The sequence below is a fragment of the Callithrix jacchus genome, chromosome 18 (genome assembly GCF_049354715.1).
Source record: "Callithrix jacchus isolate 240 chromosome 18, calJac240_pri, whole genome shotgun sequence".
Lineage (NCBI taxonomy): Eukaryota > Metazoa > Chordata > Mammalia > Primates > Cebidae > Callithrix > Callithrix jacchus.
Genome location: NC_133519.1, coordinates 7274545 through 7301828, shown reverse-complemented (window position 1 = coordinate 7301828; position 27284 = coordinate 7274545). Strand labels below are relative to the sequence as shown.

General features: G+C 41.8%; 2 protein-coding genes and 1 long non-coding RNA gene across 12 annotated transcripts in view; 2 read left to right on the top strand and 1 right to left on the bottom strand.

Annotated features, from left to right (window-relative positions):
• FMO5 (flavin containing dimethylaniline monoxygenase 5) overlaps nucleotides 1–3246 on the top strand; it is a 42161-nt gene extending 38915 nt beyond the window's left edge. For all 5 annotated transcript variants that reach the window (XM_078355435.1, XM_078355432.1, XM_078355433.1 and 2 more), the window contains exon 9: nucleotides 2314–3246. In XM_078355435.1, coding sequence (XP_078211561.1) covers nucleotides 2314–2659 — 346 coding nt within the window. In that variant the 3' untranslated portion in view covers nucleotides 2660–3246. The remainder of the gene's footprint in view (nucleotides 1–2313) is intronic.
• LOC108589009 (uncharacterized) overlaps nucleotides 1–8393 on the bottom strand; it is a 17187-nt gene extending 8794 nt beyond the window's left edge. Inside the window, exons 1-2 of one of the 2 annotated variants that reach the window (XR_004736450.3) lie at nucleotides 7577–8393; nucleotides 2143–3099 (exon numbers count right to left, since the gene is read on the bottom strand). This is a non-coding gene — a long non-coding RNA (uncharacterized LOC108589009). Of the gene's footprint in view, nucleotides 1–2142; nucleotides 3100–7501 lie in introns of both variants that reach the window. The other variant, XR_013529301.1, reaches the window with a different exon arrangement.
• On the top strand, nucleotides 6749–27284 carry PRKAB2 (protein kinase AMP-activated non-catalytic subunit beta 2). 5 transcript variants are annotated; one of them, XM_008984212.5, is made up of 9 exons: nucleotides 8529–8670; nucleotides 8906–9084; nucleotides 13118–13284; nucleotides 14089–14182; nucleotides 14414–14534; nucleotides 19603–19736; nucleotides 20692–20760; nucleotides 21616–21652; nucleotides 22779–27284. In XM_008984212.5, the coding sequence occupies exons 2-9, from the start codon at nucleotides 8929–8931 to the stop codon at nucleotides 23009–23011; spliced, it is 1011 nt and encodes a 336-aa protein (XP_008982460.1). In that variant the 5' UTR covers nucleotides 8529–8670; nucleotides 8906–8928; the 3' UTR covers nucleotides 23012–27284. The 5 variants fall into 5 exon arrangements, with proteins under 5 accessions (XP_035135392.1, XP_035135393.1, XP_008982460.1 ...); XM_035279501.3 differs by lacking the exons at nucleotides 8529–8670; nucleotides 13118–13284 and adding an exon at nucleotides 6749–6853; XM_017966205.4 differs by lacking the exon at nucleotides 13118–13284.

Sequence of the window (27284 nt, the reverse complement as noted above, 5' to 3'; positions counted from 1 at the left end):
AGTCACATAGGAAAAAGCATATAGAAAGAAAATCAGGTGTATTATTTTTGTGAGGATTACCTGAAGTGCTAGTGGAGTTGCCAGAGGAAGGAAGTGATGGTGAATGAATGAAAGGCAGCTATGAGTGAATCACAAATCTGTAGGTAGATTGACAAGTCTGCAGGGGCTGCCTTGCAGCTGCGTTCCTGAGACAGCACACTCAAGTCACAGTGGCTCATGGGATGCACAGTCCTCGTGGCCTGGGAACCTGGTAACAGCTAGCTGCTTAGTGTTTTGGTGAACACAATCATTTAGCAGCCTGAGTTTCAGAACTTAAGCTTGACTGCTGGGTGTTTTTTATTTGGACAAAGTGGAAATTGATAGTAAGCCTGTAAATTTCTGTGGAAAAGTGAGAGGCACAATTGTTCCAGGCCTAAAGAGGTGGTTATCTTCAACTGATTATACTAGCATAACTCTCCCTTGTCTGAGAGGAGGAGAAAGTAAGTTTTTATTTAATTCCGTTATCGATCCCAGCTGCTCTCCTATTTTCCTCCTTCCTTTCACTGCGAAACTTGGCTAAATGTTCGAAATTCTCGCCTTTCGCCCCCTGCTAAGCCTTCTGCATTGTGAACGTTCATCCTTACTCCTGAAACTGCTCTCTTAAAGGTCATCTGTGACCAACTTCATTTTCCTTCCTCTCACTACTGAGTGTGACGCTTTTAAACATTTCTTCCTTCTTGGAGTGCTTCCCTTTCGGGCGCTAAATGGTCTTATTTTTAACTTTCCTCATCTCTTTCCTTTGACTTATTTTTGTCTAATCACCTTCTGATCATAAGCGGTCAGTAACCCATGGATATAATATAACCTTTAATAAAGGCCAACTATGTGTATACATTGTTTTATATGAGTTTATTTACCATGGATATAATATAACCTTTAATAAAGGCCAACTATGTGTATACATTGTTTTATATGAGTTTATTTAATCTGCATAATCAAGGCAGGAGCTAGGGAACCTCTTTTGTGAAACCTTCATGAATACTATAGGTTTTTTTTTTCCTTTTTGAGATGGGGTCTCAGTCTGTTACCCAGTCTAAAGTAAAATGGCACAATCTCAGCTGACTGCAGCCTCCACTTCCCAGGGTCAAGCAATTCTCCTTCCTGAGCCTCCCGAGTAGCTGGACTACAGGCGCACACCAACAATGCCTGGCTAATTTTGGTGTTTTCTGTCGAGATGGGGTTTCCCCATGTTGCCCAGGCTGATCTTGAACTCCTGAGCTCAAAGTGATCCACCTGCCTTGGCCTCCCAAAGTGTTAGAATTACAGGCGTCGGCCCCCACGTCCAACCTCATGAATACTATAGCTCTTGACCTACTATTACAAGATAAATAAACACATGCCTACAAACCCTTGAGCCGACATAATGTTCACAAGAGAAAGCTCTCAAATTCTTAACTGCTTTACGTTTTCTCTCCTAAATGTAGTTCCATTTCAATACATTCCTACTTGACCCTCTATCAGGTCCTTTGAAATTCCATCTCACCAGTTCTACTGCAAATTTATTTTCTATCATTTTTTTTCCCTGTCCCTATTCTTGGGGTCTTTAATTTCAATTAGCTTGACTTGGCTTTTCTCTTCCTCTCTGTCCTACATTCCTTCTTTTCATTACAGAAAGTAAAAAGGGAAAGTCACTCATTAGCTCACCAAATCCCACTCCACCACACAGATATCAGTTAACCAACCACATTTTCCTCCTAATAAGTCCTTTTAAATCTTTAAATCTGTGCTTGGTGTAATCATTTCGTTTGTCTGCATTTGGAGGGCTACTTCCTCTTGTGGAATGAGGCACCCTCCATCATCCTTTCAGGATTCCAAATTAACACTGGCTGTGGGAAGTCCTACCCTGTAGACTCTGCCATTGCTACCCTCAGGAAATAATGGAGGATGCCATATTTGAGAATTTTTGTGGTGGGTTTTCTCTCTCATAACATCAGAGTTCTTTGTATCTGGATGTGCTATATACCTGCCCTCATCTTATTTGTATCTTTCACACCCTTCAGGAACCTAACAATTACAGCTCTCTTTTAACTATCCCCTCTCCACGTTTCTATTTAGCAGTCTGAAACCACTCAGAAGTCTTTGCTTCATGTTTATCTGTCTTACCTCCTTTTGTAGATCCTAAGATCCTTAAGGACAGTGACAGGTGTTTTCTTCTCTATATTCCACAGCTCCTAGTCTGATATTGAGCCAACAGCAGGCACTCAGAAGGCAGTCATTGGTTGATTGACTGATTGAAGTATTAACAGGCCCTGATTTCTGTCTTCTCTACTTTAGGTATGTGGAGAGCCAACGCCATACCATTCAGGGAGACTACATAGATACGATGGAAGAGCTTGCTGATTTGGTGGGAGTCAGGCCCAATCTGCTGGCTCTGGCCTTCACTGACCCCAAGCTGGCATTACACTTATTACTGGGACCCTGCACTCCAATCCACTATCGTCTACAGGGCCCTGGAAAGTGGGATGAGGCTCGAAAAGCCATCCTCACCACAGAGGATCGTATCAGGAAGCCTCTGATGGGAAGAGTAGTTGAAAAGAGTAGTTCTATGACTTCAAAAATGACATTAGGCAAGTTTATGCTGGCTGTTGCCTTCTTTGCTATAATTATAGCTTATTTCTAGTTGTCCTATTGTCATTGCCCCATTTTCACTGGGAAGCTTGATCTAGAGATGCCTTCAGAATCTGACAAGATTGACACTCAGCTTCATATTGCCCAGAAATCTACTTTTCTGTCTCTTTCAAAAGCATTAATTCACTTTCCTTCTTCCTACAATGAAAGCTGTTTGTATTAATTCATCTCCCGTCCACTCATGATCCATCAGTGTTTCTTCTGGTAATCCCTAGACTGTGAGCTCGGGTGCTCTTAGTCATCTTCATGTGTCCTTAGCACAGTTCTCGACATGTGGTAGGTGCTTAATAAATGTTTGCTGTTTATCAGATTTTATGGTAGGGAGAGTAAATCGGCATCCGTATAAAATTGCTTACTCCATGTAACTCTTCTGATAGGATTTGATTTTCTTTTAGAAGCTCACTTTTTTTTCATATTGTAACTCAATGTTTCCTGAGAAATAAGAAAAATAATGGTCTTATAATAGTTGTATGCATCTAAGATAAGAAATATAGATATTAAGATATTTTGTTTCACTTGCTCTTCACTAGTGTACTTGATACATGGTCTTTATTTTCTGAATAAAGAAATTACTTTCAACTTTCCAGGCTCATAGTCATTCACAATCTACCATCTGCAATGAGATCAAGTTGGTTGAGAAATGTGGGATTTTAAATGAGCTGTCTTACCATTTTTAATCTCTTTGTTCCCATGTTAAGATCCAACAAGACTTTATCTTAGGAAATATAATAAGTAGCTTCCAGCTGTTGTAGTATGGTCTACAAATGTGATTTGATTCATCTTCCCCCACTCTAATTTTCTCCCCTTTTCTCCTCCCTTACATGGAGTCTAAGTAATAAGTATTTGAACAAGTCATTTATGTATTAAATCAGAATCGACAACATTCTACTTATACCAGTTTTTCTCATCTTATAAAGTGTAGTTCTGAAAAACAGAGCAAACAAAATGGAACTCAGGGACTTGGGTTTAGATCCCAGTGCTGCTGATCATTCTGTTTTCTCATCTGTGGAAGTTCCGCTCTCTTCTTGTTACATGGAGACATTAACTAAGTGTCAGCTGTCAGGCACACTGAACTCAGGTGATGTTCATAAAATAGCTGTGGTATGTCTGTATTTGTATTGCTGCCTATTACTTAACAACAGGATAAATTTGAACAACCGAAAAGAAAAACATTAGAGTGTATTATCTTTCCTAATACAAACACATGTAAGAGAACCAGAAATGTGAGAACTACAACTTCTTCTTAATTATGTAAGCATTTGGACAATTGCCTGCCATTTCACCGTATTTACCTGTGGAATGCCTTTTGAGAATTAGAGAAATGAAAACTGATATTACTTCCCAGGTATTTTGCTATCCCTAATCCTTGTGATACTGGAGATTTATCATCTATTAAAATAGGGCCGGGCGCGGTGGCTCACGCCTGTAATCCCAGCACTTTGGGAGGCCGAGGCGGGTGGATCACGAGGTCAAGATATCGAGACCATCCTGGTCAACATGGTGAAACCCTGTCTCTACTAAAAATACAAAAAATTAGCTGGGCATGGTGGTGCGTGCCTGTAATCCCAGCTACTCAGGAGGCTGAGGCAGGAGAATTGCCTGAACCCAGGAGGCAGAGGTTGCCGTGAGCCGAGATCGCGCCATTGCACTCCAGCCTGGGTAACGAGAGTAAAACTCCGTCTCAGAAAAAAAAAAAAAAAGGGACCTAGTATTTTTAACTCTGCAGATCAGAAGCAAATTTAATGTCTCTTGCTTCCTTTTAATTTCTTTCTTTTAACATATAAATTTGTCTTTTAGCATGTAAATTTGTTGAATTAACAGTCCTTTGATAATATAATTCCTAGTTATCAGCAATAAGTATGCCAGTTTCTTTTTTGAATTATGAGTATATAATTCTAAATTAATTGATTCTTTCGTACATATTTATATAAGGTTACAAAAAAAATCATTGGTTAATAATTTTTTAGTACAACCAAGCTAAAAGATGTGAATAGGAACCTGAACTGAAAACAACTTAAGATACAAAGCTCTTGTTACTGATGAATGTCTAAAAATATTCATCAACTTACCATATCTTGTAATTATATTAAAAGGTTCTATCATTTTCCTAATCGTTTTAAAGCAGATTACAAATATATATATATATTCTTATCCTTTGGAATTTGAAAGGAAAAATTACAGTATGATTTGGGGAAAATTCTGTACCTTTGAATTGGCTCTATCTTCCTTTAGGTGAGCGGAATCACTTCTATTTCTCTGCCTGTATAGAAACTATGAAAAGATTAAAATCAGTGGTATTTGTTTTAAAAATAATTAGTTTACTCAGTGGTTGAGTAGTCTCTTGTGTATAAACTTGTATCTTTTGCTAAAGCTGATTTTATTAATAGTATTGTTATTTTTTAAAACTTAGGAATAATTTTCATACAAAACTAACTTTTTTATCACTTACTGTACTACAATCAAGACACAGATCTGTTCCATACCTCCCTTCAAAATTTCTTCATGCCTCGTTGTAGTCAATCACTCCCAGCCCTCATCTACAACTCCTGGCAAACACTGATCTGTACTACCATATAATATAGTCTTTCTTTTTCCAGAAAGTCATATAAGTGGAGCCTGACTTCTTTTACTTCCCATAATGCATTTGAGATTCATCAATATTATTGTATATATCGTTATTCCTTTTTATTACTGAGTAATGTTCCATTGATAGCTATGCTACATTGTAATTATTGATTCACCATGTGTATTAGTCTGTTTTCACACAGGTATAAAGACATACCTGAGACTAGGTAACTTATAAAGAAAAGAGGTTTAATTGACTTATAGCTCCACATAGCTGGGGAGGCCTTCGGAAACTCACAGTTATGGTGGAAGGGGAAGCAAGCACATCTTACATGGCAGCAGGCAAGAGATAGTGAGAGTGTGTGAATGAAGGAGGAACGCTGAACACTTTTAAACCATCAGCTCTGGTGAGAATTCACACACTATCACAAGAACAGCATGGGGGAAACTGGCCCGTGATCAATCACTTCCCTCCCTTGACATGTGGGGGTTATAGGTCCCTCCTTCAACTTGGGGCATTACAATTTGAGATGAGGTTTGGGTGGGGACACAGAGCCAAACCACACCCTCCGGAGATGGACACTAATGTTTTTTCCATTTTAGGGTTTCTGTTTTTTCTGTTATATGAATAAAGACATATATGTGTGTACAGGGTTTTGTGTGAACTTGCTTGGATAAATACCCAGGTGTGGGAGTTACTATGCTGCATGATTAAGTGAATCTTAACTTTATAAAAAAGATGTGATTGTTTTTTGAAACAGTAGCCATCAAAATCAGATGTCATACCTATCCTTGGTCATAAATGGAGGATGAAGCTTGGTGAGTGGAGATGGGAATATAAGCCTCCACATGCCCAATTTAACCTGTCATCCAGTTCTGTAAAATCAATATACTCTTGCCCCATTCTCACATCCTCACCTCTCAGAGAAAGTGAGATCAAAAGATTGCATGAGAGGCTGCCCATGTTATTTTCCTGTTTATCAGGCAGAATGATTGATCTGAGGAAACCAGTGGCAATGACATTCTAGACACCGTAACATCGGGACAACCCCCACCAATTGCTTTTCCTGTTACCTCCTTCTTTTCCTTCCCTCTAGAAAAAAAGAAGAGCATTGGGGTGACAGCAATAAATCTAAAGGGAACAATTATACTGATACTGGTTAAGTGGATCTTGTATCTTTACCTACTCCTTCCTGAATGTAAGGGAAAAAAAGGAATTTGGGACTAAGGAGAAGAATTAATTCTTCCTACAGTGTCACATTATATTTGTTCTGTGTCTAAAACATGCAATATTCAGAGTTGACTTTTATTATTAACTGTTGAGTGACTTACAAATGCTGTTAGGGCAGAGCAGAGCAGAACAGTGTCATGGATAATCTTCCAAAGCAGATAATCCAAAAGTCATTTCCATTTAGCTGTGCAAAAACAGTTTATTTCTCTCCTTAAGCGTTCCATTGGCTAACATACTTAGTTTCTGCTAATCTGATTTGCTTACTGCAAGGAAATACATACCAAGGACATATTATTTGGCATGGTGAAACCACCTAGGGGTCAGAAGACGGAATACTACCCAAGCCAAGGTTTAATTATAGCTTCAAGGGCCTCGCTTCAGTGTCCTACGGTAAGGAATTGAAGTACAGAGAGAAAGGTAGGGGTAACCAAAAACAATGTACTCAGACGGTAAAGGTTTTGGGACTAAGTTGCAGGAAAATCGTACCTTATTTTTTTCTGTAAACTGTCTTTGGTTTATGAGCCAGAGAATGAGTTTATAAGAGGCACAGCAAAAAAATGGGGGAGTAGTGAATTTGTTGGACTTAAGTGGGCTGTCAACTTCTTAATATAAAAATGAACTTTTCTACAAACAGAGCTGCTCACTGAGAAAGAGTGGCCTATGTAACTTGGGGTTTCCCATCACTGGGCGTGTTTAAGCCTAAGGGGCATATCTTGTTAGAAATGTGTTACAGTAAACAGTATTCCTGTATCCTTCATTCCACAAATGCTTATGAAAAGTCCATTCTGTACATGAAAAGGAATCAAATCTGGATCTTCTCTCTCCCAGCTGTCAAAGCAGTGCTTCTCACACACGTTAAAATGCACATTCTGAACCCTGGGGCCTCGATTATGAACCCTGGGGCCTCGATTCTGTATTTCTAACAGGCTCCCAGGTGATGCCAACGCTGCTAGTCTGTATAATGCAGAGGAATAAACGTTTCTAGTAGGGAATGAGACATACAAATAACTATAATACAAAGTAAGAATTTGTAAATACCTTAGAGATTTCAGTAATTGTCATAAAAAACCTGGATCCCTCCCAACGCTAGGGCTGTCTTTGCCCTTTTTATACCTTTAGTGTTCTTTCTGACGTTTTCGTTGTTGCTCTCTTCCTTGAATTTTATCTCTTCTGAGGTTTTTCACTGTGTATGCTGTTTCGTAGCCTAGGAGAGTCTTTTCGTCCGACTCCTAAGACTAACATTTTACTAATTTGTCAAGGTCTATCTCCTAAACACTCCATCTTGAATTCTTCCCTGCGACCCCAGTCCAAGGAAGGGCTGACAGTTCCTTCCTTGTCGCTCCCCATAGAACAATTTTTTTTTGTTTTGAGACGGAGTCTTGCTCTGTAGCCAGGCTGGACTGGAGTGCAGTGGTGCGATCTTGGCTCACTGCAACCTCCGCCTCCCGGGTTAAAGCGATTCTCAGGTCTCAGGCTCCTGAGTAGCTGGGACTACAGGCCCGCGCCACCACGCCCAGCTAATTTTAGTATTTTTAGTAGAGACGGGGTTTCACCATGTTGGCCAGGATGGTCTTGATCTCCTGACCTCGTGATCCACCCGCCTCGGCCTCCCACAGTGTTTGATTACAGGCGTGAGCCACCGCGCCGGGAGCAACGACCACTGCTTCCTTCTGCCTGGAGCTGGAAGTCCGTTTTCTTCTTCCCTATGAGGGTCCCACCTGCCAGGTCGCCTAACACGCAGATGCTGCCCAGAAAACGTGCTGGCGCATCTGAGGCCGGGTCGAAAGCCGCTCCGCTCCTCCCGGCACCAAGCACCGGAGTCCAGGGATGCGGCCTCCGAGTGTCATTTGGGGACGTCCCTCCGCCGGGTAGTCTCAGGGGCCCAGCGGTCCAGCCATCCCGGGCGCAGCCTCGCCAGGCTTCACAGGCCCCGCCTGGCGCCCCCTCCTGGCGCTAGAGGCTGCGCGCGGCTGCCCACCATCGAGGCGGCGGCTAGAGAGGCCGGCGGGCCCCGGGCGCCGCGGCTGCGGGCCGCAGGGAACGCGCACGGGGCGGGCTCCGCGCCGCCGGCCTTGTAGCCATTTTAGGAGGAATCACGGATCTGCAGGGCGGGGTGCGGCTTCAATTTCAATAACTTTATTGGTGGCGTGATCTGCAGAACAGCCATCACGTCAGTGGCCCCTGGAGGAGTGAGCGCTTCGCCCGAGGTGACTGGGGTGGGGGCGCCCCTGGCTGTGAGTGCGGGGACGCGGGGGACGTCCCGATAGCAGGGTTCCTGGCTAGCGGCAGCGAGCGCGCCGGGGCATTTGCAGGCGTCCCCGCAGGCCGGGAGAGAGAGGGCTCCGGGGCTCGGCGTCCCTGGGGCGGGGAATCCCTTGCGCGGTCCCACGGCGCAGGGGCGGGGCTGGGGTGTTCACCGCCAGGTGTTGTTCCCCGCGGTAGGTGGTCCCCGCCGAGCTGCAGCCATGGGAAACACCGCCAGCGACCGGGTGTCCGGGGACCGTCACGGCGCCAAGGCTGCACGCGCCGAGGGCGCCGGCGGCCATGCCCCGGGGAAGGAGCACAAGATCATGGTGGGAAGCACGGACGACCCCAGCGTGTTCAGCCTGCCCGACTCCAAGGTAAGTGTCCCACGCGCCCAGCTGGTGGCTGAGCTGCAGCGGGTTGGTTTCCGGGCTCCCGTTCCCTTTCTCGGTTCTTTCCAACGGGGTACTGAACCGGGCGGTGGTTTTTTGAATTAAAGGGATTTTTCCGGGACAGAGGTGTTGGACGGTAATTCCTCTTGCAGTGCCGCCTCAAAATTATAAAGAGAAGGAGTTTTTGTTTTCCTGGTGTTCTGACTACTCTGTTGGCCACAGTTTTAGGATGGGGACAATAGACAGCCTCCCCCACCACCTTGGTTTTTCCTAACATGCACGAGTGCCCTCTTCTATAGCGTTGATGAATTTGTAGTTTGTAAGCTCTGCTGGAAAACTTCAGAAGGCAGGTTGCAGGAGCTGCTGACTATGGGTGGTCTTTCTTTGCCTTGAGGTGGCTAAATGAATTTCTTTTTTTCTGAAAATTTCTGCATCAGTATCATTTTTGCCCTTCTAGCCGTTCTGCTCTTGTGATCTCTTCCCTTTGGCAGGGCTGTGAGCAGCAGCTACCTAGTTATGGAATACTTTCCTCTAGTCTTGGGGACCAATTAAGGACATCATTTGGTTGACTGCTTTATTTTTGTCTCATACTTTATAGTTATGGTTGAGGTTGTGCCACTTTCACGCCCCGCTGCTGCTCCTCAGGTGGGAGAGCAGATGATTCCACGACTTGTTTACTCCCCAGTGGTACTTCAAAATGTTGCGTGGCTAAAAATCCACAACCCAAATCTGCCCTGAAGTCCTTGCCCTCAATTCCAAGTACTTTCAGGAAGAGGGCAACTTATTTTCACTCTGTAAGAAAGGACAGATGGAGCTGATAGCAGTGGTTGCCATTCTGATGTTTCCAATCGCTTTTAGGGTTGTCAGGATGAGATGTATGTAATTCTTCCAAGTAGGCTGACGGGATGAGATGGAAAAATGGAGGGCTTGAGGAGATTGGGGTGTGTTTGATGTTTCTTATCATTTCATCACTTCCCAAGGAACTGGAGCTTTAGAGAGTGAATAGAGGATTATTTGCCATATTGGTAACGCATGGAATTTGGATTCTATGATTGATTTCCTTGGATCTCAATTGATAACATAATCACAGCTGGGCGCAGTGGCTCATGCTTGTAATTCCATCACTTTGGGAGGCCGAGGCGGTCAGATCATTTGAGGTCAGGAGTTCGAGACCAGCCTGACCAACATGGTGAAACCCTGTCTCTACTAAAAATACAAAAAAAAAAAAAAAAAAAAATAGCCGGGCGTTGTGGGGCATGCCTGTAATCCCAGCTACTCGGGAGGCTGAGGGAGGAGAGTCATTTGAGAAGGTGGCCGTGGTTGCAGTGAGTCTAAATGGAGCCACTGCACCTGCACTCCAGCCTGGGCGACAGAGTGAGACTCGGTCTCAAAAAACAAAGAAACCAAAATCACAGACAGAGAAGTGAGAGTGATTAAAAGGAGCCTTTCTTGGGGTTTATTATCCATTCTTTTCTTCCCCTGAGAATTTATTCTGCATCATTTGGGCTTTCTACAAGCCATCTGACTTTATGTCTTTGGAGCTTTCTAAAGGTGATCTGCCTCATTGTATTTTTATCCTTTTCCTATGTTGATGACTCAGGATTTAAATACAGTGTATTTGTCAAACTGTGACTGCAGTAATCGGTGTCCTGATTAAAAGCCAGGTTGCTCTGTCTGATTTGGGGCCTATTTTGGATTATTCTTATCTCTCACCTCAGTCTTGCCTTTTGTGAATTTAGAAAATTATTCAGATAATTTTCAGATTGTCTGAAAATTAGTTCAGATAATTCTTAAGGTCTTACTTAAATCTAAAATTTTATAGTTTTCAATCTGCCCTCTTTACTTCTAACCTCAACATTTAACTGTAGTTCTAATTGTTTTGCCCGTTTTCCTCGTAGTTTTGCTGAGTAACTTGGAGTAAACAGTCTTTCTGCTAGTGAGCTGCATTCATTCCTACCACAGAAATGTCATGTCATAAGTGGAAGGGCTTTCCTCCAAAGCTAGGCATATTAATAGTTTGTAGCTTTCAAATTCTAAACTGAAAATCCTGCCGTAAAAGTAAGTGATAGAAACAGGCAGGGGCTTTGAATGCTTGCCTTTTTCAGTGGACTAGTTCAGTGGTTCCAATCCTGTTTGCATATAAGAATCACCTGAGATTTCTTTAAATACTTTATGGAAAATTTGAAACATTTACAAAGTAGGAGAAACAGCATAATGATGTCTATATACGGGCCACCCAGTCTGAAGAATGATCAGATCTCTAAGGAATGACATCTATACCCCAGTCCGCTATTTCCCCACTAGTTATTTTGAAGCAAATTTCCAGACATTATATCAAATATTATTTTATCTGTAACATTTTAGATCTACTTCTAAAGATGAGGGATTTTTCTTTATTTGAACATAATCAGGGTATGTCTAGGAAGCTTTTTTACTTTATTTTAACATAATTACAGTATTATCTAGGAAGCTTTTTAAAAATAGATTCCCAGATCTTATATCTGAATCAGAATCTTAGGGTTATTCTTAGGCATATGTAAAATTCTTGCAATTCTAACACAGTCAGTCATGCAAGAGTACATTGTTCTGAGAATATGTAGTTTTCTCTTAAGTCAGTTCCTTATATAATGTGAAAGTCCTTTCAATTCTCTTTCTCTGTTTACTTTGGATTATCCTGCTACTGATGTCTCGTACTGTAGTTTTGGGGAATATCACGAGAATGTATGGAGGGGAAACTATGTCAACCATTTTGAAAAGAAGGCCCAAATGAATAAGCCAGTCCTTTTTGGGGGGGGGGGAAGCCCACATTATTCTATTTGGTAATATTTAGGCTTAATAATCTACAGTCTCATTTACCAGAGTCACTTAAACCAATCTGAAACAGGGGTCAGCAAACTTTCTGTGAAGGGCCAGGTAGTAACTATTTTAGACATTGTAGACCATGCAGTCTCTGTTACAGCTGTGCAATTCTGCCACTGTAGCTTGTAAGTAGCTATAAGTAATACAGGTAAACAAGGCAGGGATGGTGGCTCGCACCTCTGGTCTCAGTTTCTTGGGAACATGGCTTGAGCCCAGGAGTTCAAGGCTGCAGTGAGCTATGATCACACCACTCACTGCATTCTAGCCTGGGTGACAGAGCAAGGCCGTTTCTCAATAAATAAATAATAGGTAGACAAATAAGTGGAGCTGTTTTCAAATAAAACTTGATAAAAGCATCTGGCTCACTGGCTGTCTGCCAACTCTTGGTCCAAAGGATGATAATGAAAAGAAACAGGAGATGTTTTTTTTTGCAATCCCACATACCTCATTTGGTAAGATTACTACTCTTGATAAAGGAAACTGTATTTTCGATCTCTTGCTCCTTGAGGTTCTAGAATTTTTGTTCCTACTCCTGAAATAATTAGTATAAACCTAGCACAGGGGAGCAAGTAAGATTTCATAGCTACTTCTCAAGTTTTAAGAAATCAGTGATCCGGTTTTTGAGTTTTTACTGTTTCTTCTTTTTGTAACTTATTAGCAGAAATAGCGTTTATGAATTATGAATTTTGATGTCTCTAACTTCCATTACAGCTGGTAATTGAGAGCTATTCATATTTGCCTATAAAAATATATATTATTTTTTAATAGAACCATACTTTGTTTTTATATGTTTTTTTCTCTTAAAGACTCAGAAGTGTATAATAATTGCCTGCTTATGAGTTAAACTAGTGGTAGGGAATAGTTTTTTCTTGCTTTTTTTTGAAGGAGAGTCTAAGGCGCGGAAAGGGTGGATGATGCAGGTAGACTCAAAAGTCAGGCTATGATTTAGGAGGTACTTAAGCATAGGCCATTTGACCATTTTTGGTCCTAAATGAGTTTTTTTTTTCTATAATTTGTTCAAACTCAGATTTAGTTGCTGATTGTGGGGTTTATATCCTTAGCTAAAGCCTAGCATCCTTCTCTACCCTAGGGAGGAGAGTGACCTTTTAGAATTCTTGGGTCACAGTTTATTCTAGGGATGACCTACTCCTTCTTACAGCTCCCTGGGGACAAAGAGTTTGTATCCTGGCAGCAGGATTTGGAGGACTCCGTAAAGCCCACACAGCAGGCCCGGCCCACTGTTATCCGCTGGTCTGAAGGAGGCAAGGAGGTCTTCATCTCTGGGTCCTTCAACAATTGGAGCACCAAGATTCCACTGATTAAGAGGTGAAGACAAGTGTCTTGGTTGAATCTAAGGGTCCAGGAATAGTGACCTAATTTCTTTTCTCAGAAGAGAAACGCCACTGGACTACTTTTCCCCACTGCTAAGGACTCTCTCTAGAACATGCCCTTTCTGTGGCCACTTAGTATATCTGTGGGATTTTTTTAAACTTCATAGTGAGTCAGAGATGTTTTACCCCTTCGAATATGATTGCCTCAGAGGGATTCATAATAGCTTTGTGGCTCCATTCATTAGGGCTGTGCTTGTGGGAAGTCTTCTGTAACTGGCTGAGGCTTGTTGCCCTGACTTCTGCACTAAAGCAAAACACATTTTGAAGTTCTAGCTAGTCATGTTATTTGTTGCTCCCACAGCAATAATGAATGGTCTAACTGGTTGTCAGAATGGCCCATTGTATGGTAGGTCATTTTCCAGAAAAGGTTCACGGAAATAGAGAAAGGATACCTTGAGGCACTGTGTCCTGAACCTACCTATCTTCTTTGCACTGGCTAGGAGCTTGTTCTGCTGAAGCAACGTAGTTATGCTAGGGTGCACCATTCCAGAGGATTCATGCTTTTATTATTCTTTTCCAGATACTGGTTAAGAACTAACGTTGTTGGGAGGAGCTGGTAAATACACGTCCAAGATGATACAAAAGAGGAGAATGGGTTTATACATTGTTTTTCACACCAGGGGATACAGTGGCTTAGGAATCTGGGAGATCCTTCATGTGATACTGTGATTGCCACTTGTTTTTTATATTTGGTCTTCTGAAAGGAACTCGGCCTGTTTGCTTTTCTTTTTCTTCATAGCCATAATGACTTTGTTGCCATCCTGGACCTCCCTGAGGGAGAACACCAATACAAGTTCTTTGTGGATGGACAGTGGGTTCATGATCCATCAGAGGTAAGGCCTTGATCTCCAAGGGTAACCACTGACTTAGCAGCCCCATTTTAGCTGTCACTTCTGTCAAGACTGATGGGCAGCTGCTCCCCTACACTGGAGGATTTCTCTCTTGATAAAATATGGAGGTGCTGAGTCTAATCACATGTAAATTTTAGGATAAAAGAGGAAGGTTGGATGGAAAAGATGGATTTGAAAGAGAGATTCAGTATTTTTTTCTTTTCCCTGTTTCAGCCTGTGGTTACCAGTCAGCTCGGCACAATTAACAATTTGATCCATGTCAAGAAATCGGATTTTGAGGTGTTCGATGCTTTAAAGCTAGACTCTATGGAAAGTTCTGAGGCATCTTGTAGAGGTAATTTTGTAGTATTTACTCTTTTTTTGCTGTGTCTTTCTTGCACCTTCCCAAAAGTTGTTTCTGTATGTATATATATATAGAAAGAGAGAGACAGAGAAAGAAGAAGAGAGTGAGCCAGGGTGGGGCGGGGGGTGAAGGGGAGAGGGGGAAAGAGACATTGAGATTTCTCTTGTAAGCTTAGGTCTCTTCTTTGCTGCAGACACCCACACACACGCACATGCTAACAAAAGTCTCATGGTGTAATGTTTACCGTATCACATGTGATACACTCCATTTGCTACATTATCTTTTTTTTTTTTGAGACGGAGTTTCGCTCTTGTTACCCAGGATGGAATGCAATGGTGCGATCTCGGCTCACCGCAACCTCCGCCTCCTGGGTTCAGCCAGTTCTCCTGCCTCAGCCTCCTGAGTAGCTGGGATTACAGGCACGCACCACCATGCCCAGCTAACTTTTTGTATTTTTAATAGAAATGGGGTTTCACCATGGTGACCAGGATGGTCTCGATCTCTTGACCTCGTGATCCACCTGCCTCGGCCTCCCAAAGTGCTGGGATTACAGTGCTACATTATCCTTTATAACTCAGTAATGGGCTACAGCCCATAGTTTGAAAAGCTATTTCTAGTAATATTTCAGGTTTTCCACTGACCTTCGATGATATTACCCAGCAGAGGTGATGCATGTCTGTAGTTTGTCCCATATGCCCCATCTTAACCCTGCCAGTTTGAGAACTCAGTTAGCAGTTTCATGATTTTTATGAGTCCCTAAAAGTGTGAAAGAAAGAAAAAAAGGGTAAAAAAAAAAAAAAAAAAAAAAACCACAGCCTGGGCAATATGGCAAGACCCATCTCAACATAAAATTTTTAAAAATTAGCTGAAGGTAATGGCACATGCCTGTGGTCCCAACAACTTGGGAGGCTGAGGTTGGGAGGATTGCTTGAGCCTAGGAGGTTGAGGCTGCAGCGAACGGTGTTTAAGCCTCTGCACTCCAGCCCAGGCAGCAGAGCTCTGTCCCGCCTCAAAAACAAGACACCCTCATCCCCAGCAACAATTCTGTTGTAGATAATTGAAATTTTGTAAGTTTTTGGTTAACAAAAAAGTTTTTGGTAGAGGAAAATGTCTTTACACATTTGTTTCCTCTGATATAATTTGATCCAAGGCCTTCATCTCTACTTAAAAATTGCTATAGTATCAGAGGATGTTTTGCTAACCACACCTGTACTTACCATTTTGTTACTTTATAATAAGAGCTGTGACTATCTAAAGAATGGTGCACTGTCTAAAGAAGTGTGCCAGTGAGCACACTTCTCTCCTGTGAGTTAAAGCCTGCGTCTGCTACTAACTAGTTTTGCCATCATGAACAAGTCTCTCAACCTTTTCATTCGGAGTTTCTACACAGTAAAACCAGGGACTTACACTTTCAGTGATGTCAGCTGAGGAGGCACAGTACCTTAAGTGGAACATACTTGAATCTCAAGAGAGAAGGGTGGTTTTTGCTGTTTCTAAAACAAATTATTGGTATTGGCTGGGCACAGTGGTTCACACTTGTAATCCCAGCACTTTGGGAGGCCAAGGCGGCTGGATCACCTCAGGTCAGGAGTTCAAGACCAATCTGGCCAACATGGTGAAATCCTGTCTCTACTAAAAATACACAAATTAGCCAGGTTTGGTGGTGCATGCCTCTAATCCCAGCTATTCTGGACGCTGAGGCGAGAGAATCACTTGAACCTGGGAGACGGAGGTTGCAGTGAGCCAAGATGGTGCCACTTTGCTCTAGCCTGGGCAACAGAGTGAGACGTCGTCTCAGAAAAAAAGAAAAAGAAAAAAGAATTGTCAATAGTGTGATAATCTGTTGAGGAAAGTTTTGAAAAATTTTTTTTCATCATATAAACTCAGACATTATTTTTGACTGGTGGGATAATAATTTAAAAGGGTTTAAAAATGCTGAATTAGATTATGAGGACACTTTGACTAATTTGTGTGTTATATGATTCTGGCAAAGTAACCAATAAATAATAAACATGTAGTCATATACAGGGAAGACTAACATACTTTTGATATTTCCCTCCTCTCCCTAATTTCCCAATCTACTGAGGTAATGCTTATAATCCATTTTGTACTGGAATCTACAGATAATGGATTTTAGTGTGCACTCATTTATTCTCTAGCCATGTATGTAACTTTAGGCAAATAACCAATGTGTATTTTTCTTTTCTGATGAAAAGGCAATAAAAACTATGTACTTCCCAAGGGTATTTTGTTTATCATGTGATGAAATAACAAAGTACAATACTTTGAAGTTTCAAGCTCCATATATTTTTAAGATATTATTTATTGTCAGAGTATTATTTTTACTTTTTTTCCTTTTGCCTTACATGTATTTTTTATTTTTTAGTTGACACATAACAATTGTACATATTTATGAAATACAATGTGATGTTTCAGTACATTTATATGATGTGTTATAAGCTAGTCAGGGTAATTAGCATATTCATCTCATAGATTCATCATTTCTTTGTGGTGATAACGTTCAAAATCCTTTCTTCTAGCTATTTTATTTTGTTACATTATTGTTACTTATATTCAGTCTATTGTGCAATGGAACATTGGAACTCAGTTCTTACAATGAATTCTCACACCTGTAATCCCAGCACCTTGGGGCGCCAAGGTGGGAGGATCACCTGAGCCCAGGGGTTTGAGACCAGTCTGGGCAACGTAGTGAGACCCTGTTTCTACCAAAAAAATTAATTTGCTGAGCATAGTAGCCCAGCAGTGCCACCTACTCTGAGGGCTGAGGTGGGAGGATTGCTTGAGCCCAGGAGGTCAAGGCTGTAGTGAGCCGTGATCAAGCCACTGCACTCCAGCCTAGGCGACAGAGCAAGACTTTGTCTCAAAAAAGAAACAATAACATTTAAATAAAAGATATTATCATAATATAGTTCTCATCATTTTTGTATATTCTCATCTGCATACTTTTTCTTGAGATGTAATTTAGACATGATAAGATTCACTCTTAAAGTGTACAACTCAGTAATTGTTAATAGATTCGGAGTTGTGTGATTATCACGACTATCCAGTTCCAGAGCATTTTTATCCTTCGCAGAATAAACTCTGTACCCAGTAACAGTCACATCCCATTCCCTCTTCCTCTCAGTCTGGCGACCACAAATCTACTTGTACCCAGTAACAGTCACATCCCATTCCCTCTTCCTCTCAGTCTGGCGACCACAAATCTACTTGTACCCAGTAACAGTCACATCCCATTCCCTCTTCCTCTCAGTCTGGCGACCACAAATCTACTTGTACCCAGTAACAGTCACATCCCATTCCCTCTTCCTCTCAGTCTGGCGACCACAAATCTACTTGTACCCAGTAACAGTCACATCCCATTCCCTCTTCCTCTCAGTCTGGCGACCACAAATCTACTTGTACCCAGTAACAGTCACATCCCATTCCCTCTTCCTCTCAGTCTGGCGACCACAAATCTACTTGTACCCAGTAACAGTCACATCCCATTCCCTCTTCCTCTCAGTCTGGCGACCACAAATCTACTTGTACCCAGTAACAGTCACATCCCATTCCCTCTTCCTCTCAGTCTGGCGACCACAAATCTACTTGTACCCAGTAACAGTCACATCCCATTCCCTCTTCCTCTCAGTCTGGCGACCACAAATCTACTTGTACCCAGTAACAGTCACATCCCATTCCCTCTTCCTCTCAGTCTGGCGACCACAAATCTACTTGTACCCAGTAACAGTCACATCCCATTCCCTCTTCCTCTCAGTCTGTGGCGACCACAAATCTACTTGTACCCAGTAACAGTCACATCCCATTCCCTCTTCCTCTCAGTCTGGCGACCACAAATCTACTTGTACCCAGTAACAGTCACATCCCATTCCCTCTTCCTCTCAGTCTGTGGCGACCACAAATCTACTTGTACCCAGTAACAGTCACATCCCATTCCCTCTTCCTCTCAGTCTGTGGCGACCACAAATCTACTTGCTGTCTTATGGGTTGGCCTGTTCTGGACATTTCGTATCAGTGGAATCCTACAGCATGTGGTCTTTTGTGACTGGTTTCTTAGACTTACTATGTTTTCAGGGTTCATCCTTGTTGTAGCCATCTGTCAGAACTTTGCTCTTTTTATGACTGAAAAAGGTCCATTGTGTGGACATACTGTATGCATTCATTAGTTGATGGCCACCTTGATTGTCTCCACTTTTTGGCTATTATAAATAATGTTATTATGAACACTGGTGTACAAGTTTTTGTGTAGACATATGTTTTCATTTCTTTTGGGTATATACCCAGGTGTATAATTGCTGGGTCATGTGGTAACTTTATGTTGAACTATTTGAGGAACTACCAAACTGTTTTCCAAACTGGCTGCACTACTTTACGTTCCTACTAGCAGTGGGGATAGTATGAGTCTTCCAGTTTCTCCATTCCTTTGCTGACACTTGTTATTGTCTGCTTTTTGATTTTAGCCATCCTAATGAGTATGAAGTGGTAGGATTATTGTGGTTAAATTTGCATTTCCCTAATGACAGTTACATTTTGTCCTTATTGTTGCAATCATTGTTGTATCAGTAGTCGTAGGAGTTTATAACTTTGTTGTTTGACTGGAAAAAAGAAAAAAATCTAATATTTTCACATTGTTTGAAAGTACAAGGCATCTTCACATCCATTACCTAATTTGATTTCCTCAAAAACATCATGAAATAGGGCAAAGATTATTTTTATTTTGTGAAGAAACTGACCCTTGTGGAAGGATTCTTCCAAGGTCCTACAATTGAGAAAAGCAGTAGCTCTTTCCCCGAGCCTGGGTCTGACTCATCATCTGTCTGTCTCCCAAATCATGTTGCCGTGTTGAGGAACTCCGTGGTTTACGTCCAGGGAACTCAGATTTTTCCTCTGGTTACCTTATAGATGTAGATCCAACAGGTCACAGGTTTGTGATCCAGGACTTCTACCATATTTAATGTTAGCTGCCATGTACTGATGGCTTTTTCCATGCATTCTTGCTAATTCTCCAACTCTTTCTCATATTTGCGTAAATATCTTTCAGACCTTTCCAGCTCACCTCCAGGGCCTTATGGTCAAGAAATGTATGTGTTTCGATCTGAGGAAAGATTCAAATCTCCTCCCATCCTTCCTCCTCATCTACTTCAAGTTATTCTTAACAAAGACACTAATATTTCTGTGAGTATCCTGAGTATTACTGCGGGCTCTGGGGGTGTCTATGACCATTTGGACCAAAGTTCAGTAATCTTCGATGTTAGTATTATTACAGAGGTGTCTTGACATTATAAATCATACACATATCAATAACATTACAGATTTCCTTTTTCCAGTGCTGAGTCACAGCTTCTTCAGGGACTGATATAAAAATTTGTAGTTGTCTCCTCATCATAATCTAATCAGGATAATAGCTATAGACTTCTGTTTGAACACAACATGAAGGAGTAGTTACCATTTGGGGATGTACAATAGAATTATAAAAGTTTTTTTTTTTTTTCCTTGAGACTGAGTTTTGCTCTGTCACCCAGGCTGGAGTGTGGTGGTGTGATCTCAGTTCACTGCAACCTCTGCCTCCCAGGTTCAAGTGATTCTCAGGCCTCAGCCTCCCAAGTAGCTGGGATTACAGGTGTCCGCCACCACGCCCAGCTAATTTTTGTATTTTTAGAAGAGACAGGGTTTCACCATGTTGGCCAGGCTGGTCTTGAACTCCTGACCTCATAATCTGCCCACCTCAGCCTCACAAAGTGTTGTGATTACAGGCATGAGCACTGCGCCTGGCCAAAAGTTTTTTATATATAATTTATATCCCTATTCAATCTACTTGATTCCTGCTATGATTATTTGCCTTGTAGCACAACTCTTCCTTGTGTGTTATGGGCAAGGCTTTTATTTTAGCTCTCTTAAGGAAGATTAGTAGATGCTGAAGCTTAGGATTTCTACCCTGGACTGATAATTTTTCTAATTTTCTGTAATAGGATTGTATCAATGATACATACTGGAGTGGGTGCATTATTAAAAAGAGATAACACATTCTAGATCAAATTTCTCAACATCCCAAAGAGCTCTGAGGAAGAGTAAGCTGTTTGATTTGTCTGTGCATTAATTTCATTTAGTAATTTTTTTCTCTTTCTCTTAGTGTGACCCAGCCTTACTCCCTGAGCCCAACCATGTTATGCTGAACCATCTCTATGCATTGTCCATTAAGGTAAGTGGAAACCCTGGCTCTACATAGAGCTCCCTGGAATGAGAGGACAAGGGTAACATACGTTCTCAGTGGTTACTTTCTCTGCTGTTTCACTGAAGCTGAAGCTGGTAGTAATGATCAAGTTATGGAAGAACTCTCTTTTTTTAATTACTAGGTTGTTTGTTTCAAAATCTCAGTCTCTGTGACTTGGCTGGTTGTATTGCCCTCTGATAGGAGTTTTTTGCTGCCCAGTTACTTTTTGGGTGACTAGCATCTTTATACCAGAGACTTAAGTTTGAGTTCATAGTACAGGATTTCATCTGCAGAAAAAGCAGGTTTAGCTTCCAGTTCAAAGAATGCTTGAATGTGATGTTAAGGCTTTTACTTTTTTACAGGTAGATTTGAGCTACTTTCAGGTACCCCATTCATATATACTTAGGGGCTTATATGTCTCCTAAACACGAGGTAATGGAGAAATGTGACCAGATTTGCCGGGTCCCCTTCAAGTCTAGAGTCCTCCTTGGTTTTTCTGCTGCTTTAGAGTCTGAGTTGAAAATAGCCATTCTATTCTGTCTTGTTATGTCTTTGTGGTTTGGCTATTGGAATAAAGTTATACGGCTCTGCAGTTATCAAAGTAGGCTGATTATCATCAGAATCTCCTGTCAAAATACAGATTCGACAGTTCCATTCCTAGAGATCCTGAATAACTGTACCTAGGATGGGCCCTAGTAATTTTTTTAAGCTGCTTTTACTTCTTGGATGTGTAGCTGGATTTGGGAAATCACTGGTACAATGTAATACTTACAAATATATTACTGAATGGAATTTTTACAATAACCTGTGAGATAAGTATTATTTTTAACCCCTGTTTTATAGATAAAGAAACTAAGGCTCAGAGAAGGTCAAAGTGCCAGTAAGTACCAGAGGCAGGACTGAGGTCCAGCCTCCATGCTGACGTCATGTTCTTTCCTGTGTTATCATCATGCCAGGTCTTTCCAAGATGCTCTTTCTCACCTGGTCCTCATTTCCACAAAACCTGTCAAGTGCATTTTTTACCTGCCTTGCTTCTGTCATATTTAGGCTTTAGTTAGTCAACATGATTCTGGAATGTTAACCGGAGAGGCATTCATTGTGGATAGTACAGCATGGGGGGAGGTGGAAGGATACACTGGTTCTAAATTGGATTTGCTTGGCTTATTTGGGATCCGATGGATTTTGCCTCCTGTAACTGCTCCTTGGGCGTCATTGAATATGCATAGGCTTGCCACCTCCTCCTGTGGTACATCCGTAGTCTGTAACACAGCCTGGGAAATGGTGCCTCTTGCTCACTTCTTACTGGTTCTGACTCAGGTGAAGGTGTGGATGATTGTGGCTCAGCTTGGTTCTGACCCATTCCTGATTCTCTCAGATTGTTTAGGTGGTTTGGAATTGATCCATTGGACTGGGTGTCCTTCTGAAGAGGATTTTGGTGTTTACTTTGTTCAAAGATAGAGAGGGATTTTTAGGTTTCCTCTAAATCAGAGACGACTTTTTGAATTATCCCTGGTACTAAATGGAAATTAGACCTGCTTTGGGACTTGGGAATTGTTTTTTAGAAGGATTGTTTCTTTTTTTCTCTTTGTCTTTAAGACTTTCTTCTAGATGTGGATGCCAGAATATTTCTTTCTTTCTTTTCCTTGCTAGTTTTAAGCCCAATATTAGAATTTAAAGTAGGGAAGGGAGCAAGGTAGGAGACTAATATTTCTTCAGCACTCACATGTCAGAAACTGTGCCAGATATTCTCATGTAATCATCAGAGCCACCTCAATGGTAGGTATTATCTTTTGTAACAACGAGATAAAAAGACTTGGACATATTCAGTAGATTACCCAAGGCCACAAGTAGAATAATAATAGGAATCAGATTGGAACTGAAACTGATTTGACTCCAAAACCAACCTTCTTCTCTTCTGTCAAGCTGTCTCTGTTAACAGTGAGTGACTGGGAGGCGCTACCTGCTGTCTTAACTAATGAGTTGGCTGCGTGTGTTTCTTCTTGCAGGACAGTGTGATGGTCCTCAGCGCAACCCATCGCTACAAGAAGAAGTATGTTACTACTCTGCTGTACAAGCCCATCTGAAGGGATCCCTTCTTGCCTCCAAGGATTCAGGAGAAGCATCTCCGTTGCCTTTCGGGACTGAACCAGTCTTACCTAAGACTGGAAGGCTGATTTGCTTTGAGGCTGATATGTGTGTTTCAGAGCCTCTGAGTAGGATGCTCTGCTTTTGCATTTGATTGCAGACGAGAGCTTTATGAGTTCACGGAATTTATTTTAAGAAAAAAATATATATACATATGAGAAGAAGGTAAATGGAAGCCTCCTAGCCGCAGCTAGAAGTATTGTCTCTGCCTGTGGGTTTTCACCAAGACCTGTTTGGAGGCACTGCGGGAATAACTATATAGGAAGCTTTTTTCCTAAAATGAAAGAACAGCAGACTCTTAGGATCCTTGCTGGGCGGAGGCTCTATCACTGCTACCTGGGCTCTCCAAGGAATGGGATTGTGCTAGACGGCTGCCTCATTGCAAGGGCAGTCTTTCTGCATGGGTTCTCTGTATTCCCAGAGTACGCGGCACAGTCTGTGTATTGATGTGATACCAGCTGCCTCACAGGAACCCTTCCTTCTCATTTCACATTGTTCCTGGAACAGCCTCCCGTGCCTGACCCCTCGCTAGCACAAAACTCACTGGCTACGTGACTTTTTAGGGCACCTGACCCACCCCAGAGACGAGGGCTGCCAGAAGGTCTTTTTAGCCCAGCACAGGCCCAAGCCACCTGTAGTGCTTGCTTTAACTTCTCCGGAAAATACGTCTCAGCATTATACGGCAGGCAGAATGCAGAACATCTGCTCTTCTGTTTGAGTTTGGTGCCAAGGTTCAGGCTGTACTGGCAAATTCCCAAAAGTCTTCCCTCTTGGCCTGGCCCTACTTCATCTCTTCTCCCTCAGCACACACTTCTGAAAGTAGGAGTGAAACCAGGGAGTACTCTCATGTCTTTCATCCTTGAAAGATTTTTATGTGCTTGCATTTTTTTTTTTTTTAATTTAAAAAATACCTTTTCATTGATCTTAAGAGACTGCATTGGAGAATTTCAGGCTTTTGATAAATGCTTCCTCAAATTCTCTTCTCTAGTCTAGCCCTCCGTGGTCTTAGATTAATATGGCCAGCCCTATACACATAACTAAACACTGCTTTAGATAAACTGCTCAGGTTCATTTAACTCATTGAACTTGATGCACCTAACGAGTTCCCTCATTTCAAAGATGTGTTAGGCCAAGAAACAAGAGAGTATTCCTAATATCCCCAACCATGAAAAGCATCATGCTTTGTTAACTGTTAACTAAGTGTTAACAAGATCATTTTGTTCTCCGGCCTCTTCTTTTTAAAGGTGTTTGATGATGAAGTGGGGTCATTGATTTCCATTTGTGAACTGAAAAATATTCAATCGACTTTTGGGGTTCAGAGATAAAATATTTTTGCTCAAGTGGCGGGGGCTCTTCCGTTTTACAGATAAGAAGGCAAATATTCAGCACTGAAGGAGGCTAAACTGTTGATGAATGAGAGACTCCCTGACTGCTCAGATGAGCCTAGCCACACTGAAAGGGCACCTCCAGGTCAGGTTAGCTACCTCCTGTCTTTCCCATGCAAAGCGGACAACACAGTTGTCTTTGGGCCTGTAGACCTCTTGGGTCCCAGGTGTGAGAGAGTAAGGTATGGGGTTGTTGTTTTACTGGGATGCAAGTAACTAAATGCTTTGGCGGTTAATTGCTAAGAGTAAATACTACTTCAGCCATCTGAGGCCACCTTCTGCAGCGAAAGGCTTTTGTGGAGAACATTTTATGGTCCCAGACACTTGTTGAATAGTGCGCCATTTAAAAATCCAGGCCAGAGCCTGTTATAACCAACTCTCAGGATTTAGCATCTTCAGTTGTACTAGAGTTTTGTTCTTATCCAATACCCATTAAATAAGTGGGCCACTTAGGAAGATCCAAAATCTTGGTTGTTACATGAAGTTTGTTATATTCATATTTCTTGTAAACAGTATCAAAATGTAGTATCTACGTGTTCAGGTGTGAAAATTTTTACTCCTCACAGGTGTATCAGTAGAGGGGGGCAGGAAAAGAGATCTCTTCAATTTCTCTCAGGCCCAAGGCTTTTGTGAACTGGGTCTGCCTCCAGTGACAGAGGGTTTGGTGCTAGTGACCTTTAGATCTTTCTATCTGGAAATGTGCAGAGTGTCAATTTCCCATGTTCGGAGGTAACTCTCAGCCAGATGTGAAATGGGAGCCTCCCAGCTGGCATAGAAGGGAATGGGTAGGAGGAACGGGGCGATGACTCCTCAGCACTGCTCCTTTTCTATACTGCTGATGTATCCCGTGGTTCTGAGAGGCCTTGTCTCGCTCTGCCTGGAAGAGAGGGAGGGAGAGAAGGAAGTAACCCAAAGCACTGCTCATTCATCCTCGTCTGTTGATTAAAGGGATAATTAATTTTATGCAGGAGAGAGTTTGACAGATTTTGAAAATGACTAAAGGCAAAAAAATCTTTTTTAGCCTTTTCTTTGCCTGTTGGAATTTTATGGAGTCAAAGTAGGCAGAATAAAAAATAGGTCTTCACAGGGGCTGACCCTTAAAGAACTGCAGCATGGTTTTGGAGTTGTGGGGAAGAGAAGAGTGGCCGAGCTGAGGAGTTCATAGGAGAATAAAGGCTTGAGTAACGTGGAACAGAAAATGTCCTCTTTGAAACGGAAATTAAATCAGACACCACATGGTGGCGTCCTTGGATATCACTGTACAGAATTAGAGTGTAAAACCATCTTCCCTTTCATCTTGTTCCAATTCTGTTCCCTTTCCTCTCTATTCTGCTTTAAGTTCAGTTGTCAGGCAGACTTTACCAGCGTGTCAGACGTTGTCTAAAACACATGGGTTAGCCATGCTGCTGGTATGGAGAAATTCCACACCATGATGATTAGCCTCCTTTAAGCTTGGAATTGGATAGGATTTAACCATTCTAGGCCACACCCCTGGAGGGCATACCTGACCTCAGTAGTGTTGGCTTTTTAAACGTATACTTGTATGGTAGAGAAACTTTGTAAAAGAAGAATCCAAGAGAAGTTTGTGAGAATCCTACAAACCCAGGCCCATTCACTTTGCTCCAATTCTTTCTTGTCTCCTGTAGATCTAATGGGTCTGGGAGAAAAACTTTGAAAAGTGGCAGTGTTCCATGTATGCTGTTAAAGTGACATTAAGTTTGGAGAAGGGATACCTCTAGACTGGGTTTCTAGTCATCTGGAGTATGAATGAAGACATATTAACAGAATTCCCTGCTTTTAACTGGGGAAACAGGGCTTTAATAATTTTGACCTCAACTAAAAATGATATGCAATAGTCTATGTTTGTGTGTGTTTGAAATTCATTCTATTCTCAGAGATTTCTACATCCTCACATTCTAGTGATTCAGGGCATGGGCTTAACAGCTGATGTCCGGTATATTCCCGCATTATTCCCGTTCATCCTTCAAGCCCAGTTGTTGCTGTCTTCTACCAGGGCTGCTGACTCCACTTACCCACGGTATGGAGGACCCGGGAGGGTAGCAACTGGGGTCTTGCGAAACTCTGGATCTAAGCGTTTGTCTCTCCTTAAGTGCCAATCACAATTGGAGATGGAAGGACTGTGATTTCTGCAATGAACCCAGACTTTTAGAGTAAAAAGCCAAATCTTTTTTTAAATTATAAGAAGGAAAAAAAGAGAAAAACTCAAGTCTCTTACTTATAGAGTCCAATTCTTAGCAATGGAATCCTTCTGGGATTCTAGTTTGGGCTTTGTCTTGATTGGGTTTTCTTGATTGTGCTTTTAAGTGAATAAGCTTTATTACAAATTAACTTTTTATTAGTTTCAATATTAATTGGAGTTAACTTGAATTAATTGTATGTAGCACAGCACTTTTGCAGTAAGACGGGTGTGAAATACCAAACTATGGATTTTGTAGGTGTCAGGTTAAATGGCCGACGGATACCTACATTAAGTAATGTATTAGGTATTGGTGATCTCACTTCTTTTCTGTTCCCCTCCACAGAACACTTACCCAGCCCAGCTTGTGGCTTTGGGACAGCCAAAGCTCACAGCTGTTGGCCAGTCCTAATCTCTGCGTGGGTCTCACATATGAGACTTGTTTGAATTTTGGTAAATTGGAGCATGCTGGTTGGTATTACACGGCAGCATTTCGAATGAGTGCAGCTCTGTGTCTCTTGGAAAGGAGAGAGATGACTCTAATTTGAAGGGAGTTAAATATGTGAGTCCTCTTTTAAATGGTGCTTTTTGTAACCTTTAGTGCTGAGGTACAGAGCTGCTTTTCAATATTTCATATAGGAGTGGATACAGGAGTGGATTTTAAAGCTGTTCTCCAAATGTAATTTGTCACTGGACTCTAACACACCTGGAAATTATATGGCGTGACACATACAGAAATGTGGGTTTTTTCCATAAAACGGTTTAATAAAATTATTATACAGCAA